The sequence below is a fragment of the Phascolarctos cinereus genome, unplaced genomic scaffold (genome assembly GCF_003287225.1).
Source record: "Phascolarctos cinereus isolate Bilbo 61053 unplaced genomic scaffold, phaCin_HiC Scaffold_4;HRSCAF=312, whole genome shotgun sequence".
NCBI classification, from domain to species: domain Eukaryota; kingdom Metazoa; phylum Chordata; class Mammalia; order Diprotodontia; family Phascolarctidae; genus Phascolarctos; species Phascolarctos cinereus.
In genome coordinates this window covers 255,751,043-255,771,568 of record NW_027555847.1, presented here as the reverse complement: position 1 = coordinate 255,771,568, position 20,526 = coordinate 255,751,043, and the positions used below count along the sequence as shown (strand labels likewise).

Genomic DNA, 20,526 nt, shown 5'->3' with positions numbered 1-20,526 from the left:
CCTCCTGACTCCAAAGCCAGAACTCTATCCACTGAGCCACCTAGCTGCCCCGAAACAATATTCTTTTAAATTGAAGATCTATGTCCCTTAGTCTTCCAATTCAGAAACAGTTTAAACAAAAAGGTGGGAAGCTACATAAAAGGCAAAATTAATTTAAACTACAAGAACATGTCATATTATCTAATGCTACAGCAAAAAACAGTATATCCAAAAGAACTTACATTTTATCATTTCCACCACTGTGTCTTTCAAATTCTCTCTTCCCTCTTTGGTCAAACCCATCAAAAGTTCTGTTCATTCCACCACTTCTTCCTCTGCTTCGCATTCCACCTCTTATGCCTCCACGGCCTCTAATTGGTCTTTCCCGCTCAAATCTTTCAACTGGCCTAAAAGGAGAAAAAGAAATACTAAAATAACCAGGTTGGTTAATTATCATTACTTTTTTTATTTGAAAAGATTTTAAAAATTCTTATTAGCATGGTACAAGACATAGCTCAATAGGTACTAAAGCAACTTTTAAACTAAATATGAAGTAGAAACAATTAACACAAGGGTTCATTACCTGAAGTCCAGGGTATAGATTTCAGGAGGTCTTTGAATTTAGATGGGAAAAAATACCTTTTGTTTTCACTAACCTTTGGTTTCCTTTATAAATTCTATTTTATTTTATGTATTTAAAAGCATTATTATTCTGAGAAGAGGTTCCATAGCCTTCACCAGAATGTGCTATAGATTCAATACACAAAAAAAGTTAAGAATCCCTGTACTAGAGAGTATCTTTAAAATAATACTATCTTTAAGCAGAAATTTAAAATAAGATTTAAAAAAAATATTGACTGGGCCTTTCTGTAACTGACAAATAGTCAAGGGACATAAAAGGGTAGGTTTTAAAAAAAATTTTTAAGGCAATTGGGGTTAAATGACTTGCCTAGGGTCACACAACTAGTAAGTGTCAAGTGTTTGGTTTGAGGCCAAATTTGAACTCAGGTCCTCCTGACTTCAGGGCTGGTGCTCTATCCACTGTGCCACCTAGAAAAGGTAGTTTTTAAAGGAAGAGTCCAAGCTATTGACAGCCATATAAAAAGAAAAATGATCCAAATCACTAATCATTAAAGAAATGCAAATTAAAGCTACCTCACATCCATCTGATTGGCAAAGATGACAAAAACAGAAAATAACCAATTTTGGTGGGGTCACAGAAAAATAGGCACTAACGTACTCTCGGTGAAGCTATGAATTAGTACCACCAATCTAGAAAGCAATTTGAAACTATGCCCCAGAAATTATTAAATTGTGTACATATACCCTTTGACCTAGCAGTACCACAACTAGTCCCATACCCCAAACAAATCAGAGGAAAAGGATCCATATGTACAAAAATACTTATAGCAGCTCTTTTTATAGCAGCAAACAAGGAGTACCATCAATTGGGTAATAGCTGAAATACTCTCATCTCCATCCTACTCACCCCATTCCAGTGATTCTGAACCCTAAGTTGTCATTATACAAACTCCAATCTCAACATTCCCCACTGCAAACTGCCTCACTTCCACTTCTCTTCTCAACCCTAACGCTAATGTTTAACTCCAGATCTATTTACTTTTCTACTTTGGTCTCTGGAATGCCTGCTCCATAGTTAATAATATTGCTTTCATTTTAAAACTTTTCATTTCTCATTGCTTTCATCTTCTTGCACGCACTGAAACCTGGCTCTTCCCTGAGACACTGTATCAGTGACTACCCTCTGACAGCACCAATTGCTCCTTGTTATTACTTTCAACATCTCCCTCTATCACCATCACTTGTGAACCTCTCAGCCTCTGAGAATCACTCAATCCATATTTACTCCCCAAGTGAGATTTAGATAGCTCTTATCTATGGACCCTCTCATTCCTTACTTGATGAATTTACTGCCTGAATCATGATCTTTCTCTCCACTTTAGCTCCTGTCCTCATATTCTTAAATTTCAAAATACACATTGATAAGCCCTCAAGTACCCTGATTTCTCAATTCCTCCAGTTTAACCATCCCTCATAACTACCACCACATGGAGTTATCATACGCTTAACATTATGATCACCCACAAATGCTCCATATCCATATTCATTAACTCTGAAAATTCATTAATCTATTCTTTTTTGTTTGTTTGTTTTGGGCAAGGCAAAAGGGTTAAGTGACTTGCCCAGGGTCATACAGCTAGTAAGTGTTACGTGTCTGAGGCTGGATCTGAACTCAGATCCTCCTGAATCCAGGGCCGGTGCTCTGTCCATTGCACCACCTACCTGCCCCCCATTAATGTAATCATAATATTTTTATTATTTTGCCTCTCTCTCTGTCACATGACCTTAAGCCCTATTGTTCTCATTCCTTCCTCCTTGCCTCCATTCCTCCCAGCTTTCAGTTCTTTCCCCAGCCATCATCCTAATAATGCTCTTCTTCATATCTTATCTTAACTCCTTGGAGAACCAGTTGAACTCCACACTTATCCTATTGCCAGTCATGCAAAGGAGACTAAGAAAAGGCACGGTCAGACAAGTAGGAAGAGAACTGGGAGAGACCAACGCCACAACAACCCAGAGAGCAAAAAATAACAAGAATGTGTGAATGACATTGTCAAAGGCTGCAGAAAGTCAAGGATGATGAGGATTGAGAAAAGACCATTAGATCTGGAAATTAAGAAATCATTGGTCTCTTTAGAGAGGGGAGTTTTAGCTGAATGAGATTTGAAGTCAAATTGGTTTCTCAAGGAAAAAATTAGCAAATTAAGGCTGAATATTGGATTATTCCCAACATCCATTGCCTTCACTCCTATTCATTCACTGCTAAATGGAACTAGAAAAAATCATGATACTGTGCTGACTGGGATACACTGAAAATTTATGTCCTATTAATATCAACTGGGCCTGCAGCACGACAATATTTTATGTCTCCCTAACTGAATAACTAACCTATTTCCCATAGTGGCTTATTAAATATTTTCATCCCTCCTCAAACCTTCCATGACACCCTTCCCTTTACCCTTTCAGCTAAGAACCATGCCTTCAAAAAAAAAATCCAAGGCCATTTGCTGAGAATTCCCTCTTTCCCTTCTTCCTCATCTCATATCACTTATATGTCTATACTATGATCTCTTCCTTTGCCCCGTTCTCACATGACAAGATAGCCCTTCCCCTTACAGAAGTAACTCCTTCACATTCACGTACATTCCACTACGTCTTCTCCAGCAGATTGCCTCCTCTACTGATCCCCACTTAATTCATTAATTTTCAGTCTCTGCCTGTTTATTTGCTGCTTCACTACTGCCTAGAAACATACTCATATCTTGCTTACCCTTTAAAAACTCTCACTTGATCCATCCATCTCCACTAGCTATCACCTTTATTTTTTCTCCCTTTCATGGCTGAACTCCCTGAGAAAACCATCTCTAATGATGTCTTCACTCCCTAAATGTTTCGAAAAAACTGAATTTTGTCTCAACCACAAAAAATCCAGGATTAGAGACAGATACAAATGTAAAATTTAGACAGAGCTCAGCCTCTGCCTACATGTTAGGAATTTTCCTAATGGGATCAGAACATTTGTAATTGAACTCATAATTTTTCATCAAAAACAAACTCCCTACAAATGAAGAAAGGGATCTACATTGACCCTATGGGCCATTATATTACTCTTAGATTTAGAAATAAACTATTTAAGTTCACCAAAAATAAACTAATTTACACCCAGGTGTTACAAACATACATCCTGGACAGAACTTCAAAAGAACAATGAGTTAGGGCCAGAACTGAATGGGTAGAGAACAGTATGAGAAAAAATTATGAACTATAAACATAATGGATTATCACTGCGCTGTAAGAAATGATAAAAGAAATAAAGAAGAGAATCCTAGGAAGACTGTACAACTAATGCAAAGTAATCTGAGCAGAACTAAGAGAATAATTTATACAATAACACTGTAAAGAGAAACCAACTGTGAAAGCCATAAGAACTCTAATCAACAGCAATTCCAGAGGACTGATGATTAAGCAGGCTAGATAGAGAGGTGATGGACTCAGCACAGAATGAGGTATATTTATATTTGGATTCAGGCAGGTAGTGGTGCAATGGATAGAGTGCCAGGCCTGAAGTCAGGAAGAAAATGGCAAACCACTCTAGTATCTTTGCCAAGAAAACCCCAAATGGGGTCATGAAGAGTTAGACATGACTGAAACAAATGAACAAGAAATATCTATATTTGACCAATGTAAGAATTCATTTTCCTGACTACATATAGTTAGCACATATGTACTGGCGTAAACAAATCCAAGACTGAACTATTTTGTTTTGTCTTCCCCTGAGCAGAGGTGGGCAAACAGCTTATCCTAATATGTAAATTCCTAAACTTGAAGGCAGCATTGGAAGGTGGGGATGGTGCAATGCCAGCACATCTGGCAAAAAACTGCGACCCCATTCTAAGGGGAATAGCAGCAGCCTCATCCCTGACATAGTGGACAATAGCAACAAATGTAATACTTATTATCCCCCTGGCAACAACACTCAGCCTGGCCATAAGAAGCAGTAGTAGCACTCAGACCTTCACAAAGGGGCAGCAGTAGCCTCAGGTCCCAGCAGAGGTAATGCCTGGGCTTGGCATAAAGAAGCAGTGGCAATGTTATCTATAGCAGTACTCAAGCCCAGAAAAGGGAGCATCATATTGGCTCCAGCCAAGAAAGCAGTGTACAATCACAGTAGAAGGGGCACCGCAAGCTGGTTCACCAAAGAACTATGCTTAACTTTATTTTGGAAAGGATAAGGTCTCTCCATATTGTTACCAGTGATTACTTCCATAATTGTCCTTTACTCAGTGACTAGGAGAGAATTATTGGGAGCTGCTTTGCTTCATAATAAGATGGGGAAGGTGAAATGCTCTCTATATAACTAACCACCCAGCCCTTGCTGAAAGGTAAGGAGCAATTCCTCTCAGCAAAGCCCTCTAAAATGGCGAAAATGTGGTATTCACTGTGATGGGGTTTTCACAGAATGAGACTCAACACAAGTGACAATATATCAATCTTTCTCATTCCCCTCAGTAGCTAGTGCCTCCTTCAAATTACAATGGTATCACACGATTAATATGGAAATATGTTTTACATGACTGCATATGTATAACCTATATAAAATTGTTTGTCATCTTAGGGAAGGGGGAACAAGAGAATTTGAAACTCAAAAGTTTAAAAAATGAATGTTAACAATCATTTTTATATGTAATTGGAAAAAAATTAAAATTACATTGTATCTATCTTGTACATACATGTTGTTTATCCAATAGTATGTAATCTCTGAGGGAAGGGAACTGTTTCACTTCTGTCTGTTTTGTCGTTGCTGTGCAGTTGTTTTATTCATGTCTCACTCTTTGTGACCCCATTTGGAGTTTTCTTGGCAGAGATACTGCAGCTGTTTGCCATTTCGCTCTCTAGCTCCTTTTACAGAAGAAGAACTGAGGCAAATTAAGTGACTTGCTCAGGGTCACACAGCTAGTGAGTGTCTGAGGCTATATTTGAAGGAAGACAAGTCCTCCTGACTCCATGCCTAGCACTCTATCCACTGTGCCACCTAGCTGCCCTGTCTCTATATTCAGATACAAATGCCAGGTACATAGTAGGCACTTAATAAATGTTTAGTGAGTTGACTAATATAGCATAGCTATTATCATCACCAACATCATGATCTATTGGAATAAAAACAGGCTATTTTATCAACTTAGAAGTTTCTGAATTCAGTATCCTAAGTTCATGGAGGGTGGTTTTTTTTTCATAAATTTTTTTATTCATTTTAAACTTTAATACAAAATGAGAAAAAAATAAAAAGAATATTAACATGTACACAGCAGAACATAAGAAAAGATTCAATATAAGACCTGCATAATAAATACTACACATTATTTTCAAAGCTACCCAACTTTTCCTTGCTTCCTTCTAGGATTTCTTTTATTCTCTGCTGTACATTTTTTTCTTTATTTTTTTCCTTCCCTCCCCTTCCCTTACCCTAAAGAAGGTTACAGTTAAACTTGGGGAAATACACACACATACATAGATATCTATAAACATACACATACGTACGCATACATATTTGTACACACATATGTAAAATTGTACTATGCATATTTCCACTTGTCATCTCTTTCTCTGGAGGTGGATAGCATCTTTTTTCATATGTCCAAGTCTTCCCATGTTTTTCTAAATTAACCAGCTCATCATTTCCTATACCACAGCAGTATTCCAATACAATCACATCCTATCTGAGAGATTGTCTATGAAAGTTTTTCCCCTAATTTTCTGCATTCCTTGGCTACACTGGTTTTATTTATGCAAGATATTTTTAATTTAAAATAGTTGAACTTATCCATTTTACACTTCAACAATGCTCTAGATCTTATAATTTAAAATCTGATACTGCTGAATCTCCTTCCTTTACCTCCTTTTCCCCTGGTTTCTTTAAAATTCTTGACAGAGAATGTTTAATAAGTTCTCAAGCTTTTCTCAACATATTGGTAGGTCTTTTTTGACAATCTGCAAATGAAAGAGTTTCTGCATAGGAGGTAAAGCAAATTTATACAGCATATACTAAATGTCTCTCCACCACCTTAGGTTTACTCTATGATGACCAATCAGATAACAGGTATGAGAATAGTACATGATGGCTACACATCAATACTTTGCAATGCATATCACTGAAAATAATATCCATTTTAATGAGATCACAAAACCAAAGCATTCTCACTGCCTTGAACATAATAAATGTTTATTCAATTGAACTGAATGAGCAGCAAAGAGGAGACAGTGGGTATATATGATGCAAAATTCGTATAACAGTGAAAGGGAGAAAAGCTGGCAGAGTCTAATGAAAAATTTTTCAGAATTGGGTAGATTTATAAGCAGCTACTGAAAAGAACCAGTAAAGAGCCAGCTAGGTGGCTAGGTAAAAAGACAATCACTGATGGGGTGAGCTCCTGGAAAACAGGAGTGTATAGGATCAAGGGACTGGTAGAAGGCTTGTATCTGGCAGAGAGAAAGGTCACTTCTTTCCAAAGAGATATAAGTAAGGAAGTCATGTATGGGTGAGGATGTAAAAAGTTCTGAGGTGTTGAGTAGGAAAGACAAAGGAACTAACAGCAGATAGCCTCTAATTTTTTTTTTCAGTAAAGTAAAAGGCAAGGAGGCACTGATTAAAGAGAGAGCATGATGTATGGAAAGAACACTGGAATTAAAGTCACAAACCCATGTTTAAACTCTGTCTTTACCATTTCCTATGTATGACTTGGACAAGTCACTTAGACTCTCTAAACTTCAACTCTCATACTTTAACAACGAGGAAATAATACCTTCCTCACAGGGTTGTTTGTAAAGGAAGTGTGTTATGTATTTGTGAAATGATACATGTCTGTGTTCACACACACACACACACACACACACACACACACACACACACACACACACACAAAACTAGTATTACTTGGTAATGTATTTGGAGTCAGGAAGACCGTAAGGTTCAAATCTCACTTCCAAGACTTAGCTGTGTGACCCTGGGCAATTCATTTAGCTTTTCTGTGCCTCTGTTTCCTCATGTAAAATGGGAGGGTAGACTTAATGATTTATAAGGTCCCTTAACCAATTCTTAATCTATGATTCTAAATCTATAAAATTAGGGGTACTCAGAGCAAGTTATTTACCTAGTTTTCACAAATGAAGGAACTAAGAGTACGAACAGAACATCTTTCTAAATGAATAAAATTGTTACTTAAGTTAACAAAATATCTCCAACTTCCTACTAGACATCTCAAACTGGATGTCTTGCAGACATCTTCTAACATGTCCAAAATTTAAATTTAACATATCAAAAACTGAACTCATCTTTCCCAATAACCACTCCCACCTTCCAAAGTTCCCTATTACTGAGGGCACCACTACCTTCCCAGTCTCTCAGGCTCACAACCTAGTGTCTGTAATCCCCAACTCATCTGCCTTCACCACCACCCCCATCCAATCTGTAGCTAAGTCTTTTCAATTCTACCTTCATATATCTTTCATATATGCTTGCTTCTCTTCCCTGACTCTAAGACTACTCAGGTGTCCAGACGCTCATCACCTCCCACCGACTATTTCAATTGCCTGATATTAGATGCCCTTGTCTCAAAACGTCTCCCTATTCCAGTCCATCCTTTACTCTACTATCAAAGTGATCATCTTAAAAGTATGAGTCTGTCACCATGTTACCCCCACCCCTCATTCAGTAAACTCCAATGATTCCCTATCACCTCTAAGAACAAATATAAAATCCTTTCTTTGGAATTCAAAGCCCTTCATAATTTGGCCCTTCCTACCTTTCCAGTCTTGTTACACCTTATTCCTCTTGCCATGTACTTTATGACCTGACAACACTGGCCTCCCTGCTGTTCTTTGCATGAGATATTCCATTTCTCTACTCCTTCCACTTTCCCTGGCTCTGCTCCCTCATGTCTGAAATTCTCTCCCTCATCTTTGCATCCTGGATTCCCTGGCTTCCTTTAAGTCAAAGATAAAATCCTACCTTATGGAAAAAAACAAAACAAAACAATCCTTTCCTGGTCCCCCTCAACGCTAGTGCCTTTCTGTTGAGACTATCTCCAATTTATTCTACATATGTTGTTTATACATAGCTGTTTGTCCATTAGACTGTAATGTTCTTGAAAGCAAGCACTATTTTTTTTTGCCTTTCTGTAGCCCCAGAATTTAGCACAGTGCCTGGCATATAAATGGGCACATAATGCCTACTGACTTTACTGTTAGCAGCAAGAAATGACGCTGAAGGCCAGTGCAGTTTAGATAATACTGAGCTGCTACTTGTACTGTTAAGTCCCTTTCCCAAATTCCCACCCCTAACTGTGTCATCTAAAGTCATATAGTACATACTTTCCAATTGTAAACTTCTCCACTGTAAATTCCACTTGTCTCTCCATTTCATAGGGTCGATATTCCCTATAAGTTCTTCGTTCTGTCTTATCCAGTTTTACATCTGCTCCTCGGTTATCATTCCATGCCTGCTGCTCCCCTCTTTTAGCAGCTCGCTTTTGACCTGAAATTTGAAAAAGATAACGTCATAACACAATAACTACATCAAAGCAGTAATGAATTTTACTTTGAGAAGGAATGTTAAATAACATCTTTCCCCTTGATAGGCAACACAGCATAGTGAATACCATTCAAGAAAACTTGTGGTCAGGCAGACTTGGGTTCAAGTCCTGCCACTGATATTCAGTGTGACCACAAGTGAATCACCTAATCACTCAGTGTCCCAGGCAAACTTCTAAGACTTCAGGCTAGAAATGGGTTGCAGATTTGTATCCATAGAAAGTTGCCACAAAAAGAATTCCCCACACCAATGAAACCACAGGTTCAAACTAAACTCTCTAAAACTTTTTTCAGTTATGTTCTCCAATTTGCCACAAGACAAACAAATACTTTTGTATAAAGTTCTTTAATCAACTATAATAATTCCTTGGTTTATCCATGCTTTAATAAGTATAGTTGATGCAATAACAATAAAGTCACCATATTTCATTAGTTTAAACCACTAAAGCATGATGGCCAGAGTTCATTTGGAGCACGCAAATCAAAATACTGTGCAAACTACGGCTAATTTCCTGTACTTCATAAAGGACACTCTTTGTAGGTAGAATCCAACTACATGTTAATTACAACTATTAAGAACAACTAAAATTGTAAACCAGCAAATATTTTTATTCTATTTGTAATTAATGTCTATTTTTAATTAAGTTTTGTCTTCAATGAAATTTACATATGTGAATTCTGTTCCTTATATATCAAATTGAGTTTGCCACTTCACATATTCAAAAGACTAAAAGGACTTTGAAAAGTCATATTATTCCATTCTTTTATTCAAAATTGGCTTTCAACTGAAAGCTATGAACAGAAAAACTGGCAAAAACACATCTAATCTTAAAAGTCATACTCTAAAGAAATAAAAAGCTTTATTTTGCATGTCAAGGTTATTGAATGTTCATTGATTAATGTCTCTTCTATTAATCTTTCAATTCAGCTCTAATTACATATAATTTTTTCTTCTATTAGGATTTGTGAATATAAAAATTCAATATTATATAGTTAACTAGTTTGAACTATTAGAATGCTTCTCTATGATATTTATATTGCACACCATAGAAAGCACTTCAATGAGGATCTGATTATAAATTAATCTATTCCATGTAAAACTCTAAAGACCAGATATAAAAATAATAGTTCTAATAAATTATAAGATTCAATTTTAATTAAAAAACAAATATATACTTAGTATCACTGAAAATGGAGGTAAGTTAAGTCCCTGTCTAAAAAATAAAATTTCTTGATGTTAAAATATGGAATAATATTGCTATTATAATAGTAATTAGTATATTGAAATTAGGTATACCATAGATTTAAATTCAATTTGCAATGGTTGTAATATGCCTTATTCCTGAAAATGCTTTAAACAGATTTCTATCTTGCAACAAAATTATAATCTGAGCTCATAACTTATTTGGTTCCATAAGAAATGTTGCTATCACAAATACAGTATTACAGTTTTGATGAAAAGCCAGAACAATGATGAAAAGCCTAGTAAGAATATTGAGAAGACCAAAATTGCATGTAATGCTAGCTCATCTGGTGCATATCGCTAAGACATAAAGGGAGACCACACAGACTGAAATTATAAGCCTTGAAGGTAAGCATGATTATCAAAATGAATTAACAAGCAGGAAAATGAAAGATTGTTCTAAGATGAATTTTAAAGTGAAGACTGATTTTTGAACAGTCATCATCACATATACTAAGAAACATAAGACACGTAAATGCAGTCTACACTTAAATAATATGAATTTTTCTTAACATAAAGAAACTCAAAGCCATTTTAATGCATTTTAAAAATTAAATGTAGGTAGGGGGTCAATTAACTATGATTTTTAAAAATATCACTTGGCTAGAAAATTCCTCACAAGAATTTAGATAATACTCTTCTCCCACTTTGATGTATATGTGTGTGTGTGTGTGTGTGTGTGTGTGTGTGTGTGTGTGTGTGTGTGTGTGAGAGAGAGAGAGAGAGAGAGAGAGAGAGAGAGAGAGATATGAATGAAGTAGGGTTATGTGACTTGGCCAGGGTCACACAGCTAGTAAGTGTCCCACTCCAATATATTTTAAAAGTTATCAAGTTAGAATAAATTAATTTAAATGAAGAATCATGTGCCTTTATATCTGTCCTTACCAAGACCTCTTTGCCAAAAATCTTGTCCATTCTCTAAGTGCTTGCCTTTTATGAACTAGATAAAGTACTATGTATTGTTATGGTTTCTTCCTGCCTCCAAAATTCTAAAAGATGTATATTATCAATGGTTCCAGTTTTGGAAATACTGTATTAGGAGTTGACTGAGGCAGAACTCAGTTCCCTTCTCTATGCTGAATCAGCAACTGTGAATGCATAATGCAAACCTTGCATTTCACAGCCTTTTTCAATAAAGGGCTGGCACATGCAATTTGACCACTGATCAAAGAATAAGACAAGCAAGCTCATATAAAAGGGACTAAATAAACAGCATCTACAATAATTATCTGGCAAAAACCAAGTTTTTAGTTTAAGGACTGTAGTTACAGCAACTAAGGGAATTTAGGATTGAAGTAAGAACTTTGATAATCTCCAGAAACAAGGTCCACTTGCGAGTCTACATTTACTACCTCAATACATGATCAGCTATGTAAAAAAAAGAAGGAAACATTAGGCATTTTAAATGGAAAAAATCTGTTTATGATTTGTATGACATTCTCCGATTAATAATCTACTAAATCATTCAAATCCTTTGAACTGTGATTTCTTGTACACATTTAAGTTTTCACATACAAATAATGTTCTACTTGAGTGAAAACTCAGAGATAACAAAGCCCAACGCCTGATACTTTTAATAATATTCCAGGGCTATAAACTTGGGGCTTGCATTTTCATACCTATTACACAGAAGCTTAACACAGTTATTTCACAAAAAAGAAATTATTGCTTTGCTTTCTTCTTGGAACCCAAGATATTCCTAAAGGAACACAAAGCCTTTAGACTACTAAAGCCAACCAAAACTCTTTAAAATGAATCTCATAAGAATTTTAAAGTAATAATAGAGTAGCAAAAATTTCCTAGACAGAGGAAAAGAGACTACCAAAGCTGTTAAAGTGATTTTTTTAAAGTTGATTTAGGAACTTAAAATAATTTTAATCATATTAGTTAGATACCACTAAAGTTTCATACTTACACCAGGGGGCAAAGAACAAAAATCTTCATTTTTTGGAACAACATATAGAGTAAAGTAAAGGATTAACCCAAAGTTAAACAAAATGTTTTTAATCAAGGGAAAAAAATCTACATTAGTAAAATTTTACTTAATCACTTGATGACGACCTCGAAGGAACCATATGAGCAACACAGCTTTCAAATGTCATCCCTAATTGGCAGGCTAAAAATACTTAGTGACACATTTAGACAGGTTTGTAAAGCAGTGTTACTAACAGTAAAATGATAGTTCTAGATTATATTTCACAGGTAAAAGTAATTCATTATTATTATCTAGTGCCTTCAGACAAATTCTTAAAGCTTAAATTAGGCCAAATGACTCAGTGCTCTTTATGATTCCTTACCCAAATCGACTTAGGGTCAGCAAAGTAGACAGCATGCCTGCAAACGGATAAATTGAAAAATCTACTCCACTTCACTTTCTTTCATATTGAGAGACTCTTGTTTTAAACAGAAAGCAGAGTAGTAGCTTTATGCAAACATCACAGCCACTGCCTGAATTAGATTGTGCAGAAGGCAAAAGTGGTTGGTTGTCGTGTAGAGTTAAAGGTCATCAATCAGCACACATTATCAGGTGGCAAGGCAAAATAATGAATTATATTTACTTTGTAGAACTATTAGCACACCAACCTGGTGACTGGATTTTCTACTCACACAAAGAAACGAGGCATCTCTACCAACAACATTAGAAGTATTTTTGAATACACTCTTGTGAAGTGCAATCTCTCTGATATATCAGCAATAGATTGACATAATCCCAAATTTAAAATCCCAAACCAAAAATGCTGTCAGTTACTGAAAGAAATTTATCTAATACCAGATGACAGTAGAAAACTTGCATAAAATTATTTAAATACTAAATCCCCAGTGCTCACTTAGCACTCTAGTAAACTATCTAGGCTGTGCCTCAGCTCAGACGCACAACCTTAACAAGTCAGCCAGGCACTGGTTCTCAATCTCAGCTAATTCGTTACCTAAGATCGACCTAGGATACTTTTAATGCCATCCTTACTATCTTCTCCTTTTTCAACACAAGACTTAGCTGCTCTACATCATTCCATTACTCCATACTTAACAGGTACCATCATTACCAGGTTGCTCCAGATAATTCAGGCTTTCACTTCAGCCCACAGTATCTTAAATGTCTCTTCCTTCCTTTCCCCCATCCAGCATCCTATACTCGGGGGCTACTTTTCTCTCTACCTCTCAAGGAAGAAATTATCTATTTTCTCCCCCTCATTTAAACCAAAAGAAAGGTATAATTTTCCCCTCCAAACTGTCCTTGGTAGAATTGGGGGGGGGGAGATCCTTTGGGATATTCCAGACACATCCCGTGTCTCTTACCTCCACACCTCACCCTATCCTTCCAAATCCACCTCTGACTCTCCCCCCAACCCCCAGTTTTTCAGAGGGACGAGAGGGAGAATGGAATGGGAGAAAGGACCGAAATGACGCCCCTTCTTTCCCATTTTTCTCTTAGTTTCCTCCTATCATCCATCACCTTTCTGTAGAGTTTCTGCCGCATCGGAAATATTTCCCTGCTACCCTCGTGGGGGATGGGGGTGGGGTAGAAAAGAACGGGAAACTAAAGGATGTGACCATCAAAAGGGGGAATGGCTGCACAAATTATGGTACAGAGATGTAATGGAAAACTATTGTGCCGTAAGAAACGATAAAGGGGACCAGGCTGAGTTTCAGAGAAACCTTGGGAAGATTTGTTTGAACCGATGCACTGAGAAGTGAGCAGAACCAAAAGAACGTAGGAAGTAACCGCGACATTGTAAAGACAAGCAACTTTGAAAGAGTTAAGAACTCGGATCGACCACGATTCCAGAGGCCCGGGATGGCGCCGTGCTCCGGGCGCCCGGAGAGCTGTGTTTTTGGACACGGCCAATGCAGGAGGTTTTGCTAGGCTATGCATATCTCTTTACGACGCTTATTTTGTTTTTCTCTTTCCACCAGGGAGGGGGGCGGAGAGGAAAGAGGGTGGGCAGATTTTTGTTAACTAAAAAAGGAAAAAAAATTAAATTGTACAAAGCTCCCGCAGCTAGCCCAGGAGGGAGGGGGTGTGGGCGTACCGGCCGGCTGCGGGCCTCCCCCAAAGCTGTCGGGCTGGGAGAAGGGGGAGGAGAAGATCTTGCGGTCTTTCTGGGACTCCCTCCGGCCGCTGCCGCCGCTGCCTCCCCCGCCGCCGCCGCCGCCACTCAATCTAAGGCCCGCAGCCCCGGCCGAGGCGGGTCTCCGGCCCCCGGCCCCGCCACCGCCTCCCGCAGCCCCCGCCGCCTCGTCGCGCTTCTTGCGCTGCTGCTGCTGCTGCCGCTGCCGCTGCCGCTCGGCCTCGTGCAGGACGTCGAACGGGTCCGACTCGTCGTCCAGTAGCTGGTGGAAGCGGTTGGCCACCGCGCAGCCGAAACTCTCCTGCATCACGGAGGCGGCGGCTGCGGCGGCTGCTACTGGACTACCCAGAGCCCCCTTCATGGTCCGCTCCCTCCTTCTCTCGACTGCCGCCGCAGTCGATGCCAGTCTTTAACGGAGCCGGGAGCTTAACTCCATCCCGCAGCCGCCGCCGCCGCTATAGCCCTCAGCCGTCCGCGGTCCCCAGCCCACTGCCCACACCACCCCCCCACGGCCAGCAGCCCCCGTATCCCCACCAGCCGCCGTAGATGTCCCCGCTCTTAAGGCCCCGCCCTCCAACCAATCAATGGGGTCGGCCACGCCCAGACCCTCCGTCACCGCCAATTGCAGGCCTTCTCCTGTCTCGTCACGCGAACTTTCCGCTCCGCCTGAGCCCATCTACCCAGCCCGCGGGGAGGAGGGATTGACTCTAGGGGCGGGGCTTGTTGGCAGTAAAACCAGAGAAGCGTGGATTTAGGTGGGTGAGACCGGTTCCTCCCACGGTTCAGTGTCTTTGGCAATTCTTTAAAGAAAAATGGTGGGCAGACTCTTGAGACTGCTGGCTTCTGTGACACTTTTTGTGGCTTTAATGAGTGTTTTTTCTTTAATTGTTCATAAAAGTTCACCTTTATGAGAGGGGGGAAAAGTACTGCACTGAGCTCTGAGTTTCACTGGTGCAAGGATGTTATAACACTTTGTAGTAAGTGTCAGGTTGGATGGATTGTACAGTTAAGGGCCTTTCCAGCTCTCCCTAACCAAACTATTTCCTTCGGTGCTGGCCAACCACGCTGTCTTTATCCTTCCAAGCTAACAGTTGAACCATTCCAGCAATTTACAGTTGTGTGCTTTCACAGTTGCATCCTGGAGAAAATGTCCCCTCACTTGTTTTCCTTCTATTTCACCCCAGGTTACAACTGTCTGGCGTCTGTCCGCTCCTATTCCTAAACAGTGAAAATTTCTGTAAGAAATCAAAGAACAAAGCCTGACTAGGATCACCACAGCTTTATACCTACCTGACCTCAACTGAGCCTAGTACCACTACATGATACCCCTTTTATTGAATCTTATTTTGAGTCTTATTGAATCGAATATGGCTATTCCAGATCTCTTAACTCCCCAGCTTCACCAATACTGCTTCAAGGAAATGACCTTGTTTCTTTTACTAAGACCATAGGAGCCATTCGTTCGTTCAACAAGCGTTTGTACCAACTATGTGCAAAAAATAAGGCTGAGCGCTTCAATAATCCTTCCCTCTCTTTTTCACTCCCTCTAAAGCTTTCAATGTTTTCATTCACCATTCAGTACCAGGGGTTGAAGTGGCCCTCCCACTTGCCAAGCCTAACCGTTTAAACTACTCCCTCTTTATTCTTGGTCGCAACCACCCCCAATTTCTCTCAGGTATCTTCAATCTCCCCCTCTCTACTGCCCCCTTTTCCCTGGATTACAATAGGAAGGAAAGGGAAAAGGAAGGAAGGAAAGAAGGAAGAAAGTAATTTCCCTGTTATTTCTGAATCTGTCATCATATCTCTCTAGTCTTCACTGCAGTAGAAACAATCTATACTCATGGCCTCCACCTCCTTGCCTCATAATCATTCTTTAAACCCTTTCAATCTGGCTTCAGTTCCCATCATTCTATGAAATTGGTCTTTCCAAGGTCATCAATAACCTCCTTATTGCTTATTTTGAGAACTCAGCTATTTTAACCTCTTTGCAGCATTTGACACTGCAGCATGAAATTTCTTACCAATTCCACTAGTTATCATTAATCTGCCGGAAAAAAAAATCAGAAGACAAGCTTTATTAAGGTGTGAGGCCTCCCCTACCAGCAATTAATAGGGAATGGCATCATCCACAATTTAGCAAGCAATTTTATACATTATATGAAACAAAGAAAAAATATGGCTGTTCATTATAATGCAGCTGACCATACAAAGAAAAAAATAGTATACTTGTTAAAGAAAATATATCATTAGCCTCAGGAGATAGATATGTGTCACTGATTGTACAGCCAGTTCCACTAAATCAAAGGGGAACTACTTGTCAGGTTAGATAAAGGAGGGGGACATTCCAGAGACTCCTCCTTCTTTACCAATTAAGTCTTTCTGTACTGATTTGAAAAGGAAAGAAAAGATTGAAGAAATCCAGCTGGTGATGGTGGTCTTGTAGTTTGTGCAGGGGTCATGTACAGCAAGATGGCTAATAAAGAACAAAATGGAGTTTGTTGTGTTCTCCCAGAAATTCACTTTCAGCAACACTTCTGACTACTGGTCCTTGATAATTACTTTCTCCCTTGATATTCATTAAGCTACACAGCTTTCCTGTTATGAATCTGATTGCTCCTCCTCAGTCTCCTTCCCTGGCTTCTATGCATATCACATTCTTATGAGAACATACCCCTCCTAGCCCTATACATACTTCAAAGCTCCAGACACAGCCTGAACATGACAGAGTACTACTATAATATTTGTAGTTGACATTTATATAGTACTTTAGGGTTTGCAAAATGCTTTATATAGACCATTGAATTTGAGCCTCACATCAATCAAGGGAGTTAAATACCATAGGTATTACAAACTCCCATACTCCACCCACTTCTTTATGGTGCCTAAACTTCTGTTGCCATTTTTTACCTAACATATCACACTATTGTATCATATTAGCTTTGCAGTCCACTAAAGTCTACAGATCTTTTTCAGACAATATACTTATCTAGAAAGACCTGCCTTATCTTATATTTATGAAATCGATCTTAAAAAAATTCAAGTAGTGATGTCCATCTCAGCAATACAAGGATCTAAGACGTCTCCAAAAGTCTCACAATAGAAAATGCTATTCACATTCAAAGAGAGAACTATGGGGGCAGTTAGGTGGCACATTGGATAGAGCACCGGCCCTGAAGTCAGGAGGAGCTGAGTTCAAATTCGGACTCAGACCAAACACTTGACACTACTAGCTGTGTGACCCTGGGCAAGTCACTTAACCCCAATTGCCTTAAAAAAAAAATCAAAGAACTATGGTGTTTGAATGCAAATTGAAGCATACTATTTACTCTTTTTTTCTTCTGTTTTGTTTCCTGTTCCTTGTGGTTCCTTCTATTGGTTCTAATTCTTCCTTACAACATGATTAATGTGAAAATATGTTTAATAGGAATGTATATGTATAGCCTATATCAGATTGTGGGCCCTCTTGGGGAGAGAGGTGAGGAAGGAGGGAGAGAAAAATTTTAAACTCAAAAGCTTATGGAAGTGATTGTTGATATGTCAAAATAAATTAATTAAAATAAAAAATATAAGAATTTACATTATAATTCATAAAATTAAACCTCATCATTTTTGTCCTCATGTTCAAAATCTTTGTAGTGCTTAATTCATTCAGTATGTCAACTACTACTCCTAGCTTTGTGTCATTTGCAGATTTCACAAATATGCCATATATCTCCTTACCCACGGCAATGATAAAAATGCTAAGTACACATAGCTGATCCTTGAGGTACTCCACTAGAGACCTTCCAAGCTAACATAAAAACACTAATAATTACTCTTTAGGTAGCGGGCATTCAATTGGTTCTAAATCCACCTGACTGTACTATCATCTAGCCTATACATCTCTCTAGCTTGTCTTCAAGGACAGTATGAGAAATTTTGTCATATGTTTTTCTAAAATCCAGGTAAATGATGTATCTGTAGCATTCTTCCAATTTAAAGCCTAATAATGCTGACAAAAATGGATGACCTGTCCTTGATTAAGTCATGTGGGTTGTTCATGATTGCTTTTTTCTTTTCTAGATGTTCACTAGCTTTGATAACAGCTTCTGGAATTTTGCCAGGAATCAAAATCAAACTCACTTACCTGTAGTTTGCAGACTTCATTCTCTCATTTTTTTTTGTAAATCCCTATAATATTTGGCCTTCTCAGATCATGCAGGATCTCTTCTAGTCTCCAAGATCTTTCAAATATCATTGATTAGTGTAGCAGTCATGTCTACCTATTCTTTCTTGGTTCTAAAATGGGATACAGTTCATCTACATGGTGATGTGGAGATGGGATCTAGTTCACCCTAAAGTGCAATTCATTTTGTCTGGTGACTTGAACTCATCAAAAGCAATTATGTGTACTTTTACAATTTCCTTGCTTATCTTGGTTATCACCTTTAAGTTAATTTTGCTTTGTCTTTTTGGATCCAAAGATCATTCTTCTTGGTAAAGAAAACGAGAAAAAGTTGAATAGTTTTTCCTTTTCTCCAACTGTTGTATTTTCTGTCTCATTTTGATTAGCAGTCCTGTTTAACTATCTTCTTTTTTTTCCCAGTATAGCAGAAAAACTATGTAAAAAGAATACCTTTTCCTTTTCACTTTCCTCACCAAACCTTAACTCATTCTGCACTCCTGACACTATTATTATAAGGGTAAAGAGAGCAGCTAAGGAGTGAAGTGAACTGGCCCTGGAGTTGGAGGACCTAAATTCAAAGCCAGCCTAGTTGTGTGACCTTAGGCAAGTCATGTAATCCTGACTGTCTACCAAAAAAAAAAAATAGGACTCTGGCATACTTTTTGTATTTGTCCTGTTATCTGACCTGTACTTCTGTATCTTCTGCATACATATTAAAAAAAAAAAACTAAATGGGTTGCTTTGTTCACCATGCATTCATGTCATCTATTTTGGAAAACCCCTTTCTCTATCTCATTAGAATTGTTTTTCTTTGCGTCTGAGCATTTCATTCTTGAGCATATAGAGCATAGCTCTACAGAATTTTAATCTAAGGGATCTCATTCCACTCTGTCTTTTTCAGCAGATTGCTTCTCTTTCTATCATCTTCACTTTCTCACTTATCTTCAGTTTCTTCCTATCTGAGATGTTTCCCTACTGCCAACAAACATGCCCATGTATCTCCCGACATGCTCAAAAAAATCTTCACTTGATCCATCCGCACCTCATAGCTATCATACCATATCTTTCCTACCTTCTGCAGCTAAACTCCTTGAGAAGAGTATCTATAATTGGTGGTTCTACTTCCTTTCGTCTCTTCTTAACTCTTCACAGTCTGGCTTCAACCAAAATTGTTCTTTCCAAAGTTACTAACAATCTCTTAATTGCTAAGTCTAATGACCTTTTCTTCTTCCTTCTTGACCTCTGAGCAGTTTTTAACACTATCAATCACCCTCTTCTCCTTGATATTTTTCTCACTGGTTTTTCATGACACTACTCTCTGCAGGTTCTCCTTCTACCTTATCTCACCACTCCTCAGTTTTTTTTGCTTACTGTTTATCTAGGTCACACCTACTAACTAGGTAGAGACTTGTGGTTATCCCACATGGCTCTGTCCTGGGTCCTTTTCCCTTCTACCTCTGTAGTATTTCACATGGTGATCTAATCAGCTCCCATGCATTCAAACATCATGTCTATGCTGATGATTTTTTTTGCATTTTTAGTATGTTTATTCCCCCCCCCAATTACATGTTAAAACAACTTTTAAACAATTTTTTAAGGTTTTGAGTTACAAGTTCTATCCCTCCCTACCCCCCCCAGATGATAAACAATCCGATATTGGATATGCACATGCATTCATGTAAAACATTTCCATATTAGTCCTTTTGTACAATAAGACTTGAATAAAAGAAATAAAGTAAAAAATAGGGTGCTTTAGTCTGTATTCAAATAGTGTAAGTCCTTTCTCTGGAGGTGAGATAGCATGCTTCATCATGAGTCCTTTGTTATGGTCTTGGATCATATTGCTGAGAATAGCTAAGCCATTCACAATATTGCTGTTACTATGTACAATGTTCTCCTGA

General features: G+C 38.4%; 1 protein-coding gene across 1 annotated transcript in view; it reads right to left on the bottom strand.

The window, feature by feature from the left end:
* Positions 1-14,961, bottom strand: part of HABP4 (hyaluronan binding protein 4) — a 43,280-nt gene extending 28,319 nt beyond the window's left edge. Inside the window, exons 1-3 of the mRNA XM_020971700.2 lie at positions 14,422-14,961; positions 8,929-9,091; positions 222-386 (exon numbers count right to left, since the gene is read on the bottom strand). Of these exons, the coding sequence (XP_020827359.1) occupies positions 222-386; positions 8,929-9,091; positions 14,422-14,821 (728 nt within the window). The 5' untranslated portion in view covers positions 14,822-14,961. The remainder of the gene's footprint in view (positions 1-221; positions 387-8,928; positions 9,092-14,421) is intronic.
* Between the last annotated feature and the right edge of the window lie 5,565 nt (positions 14,962-20,526).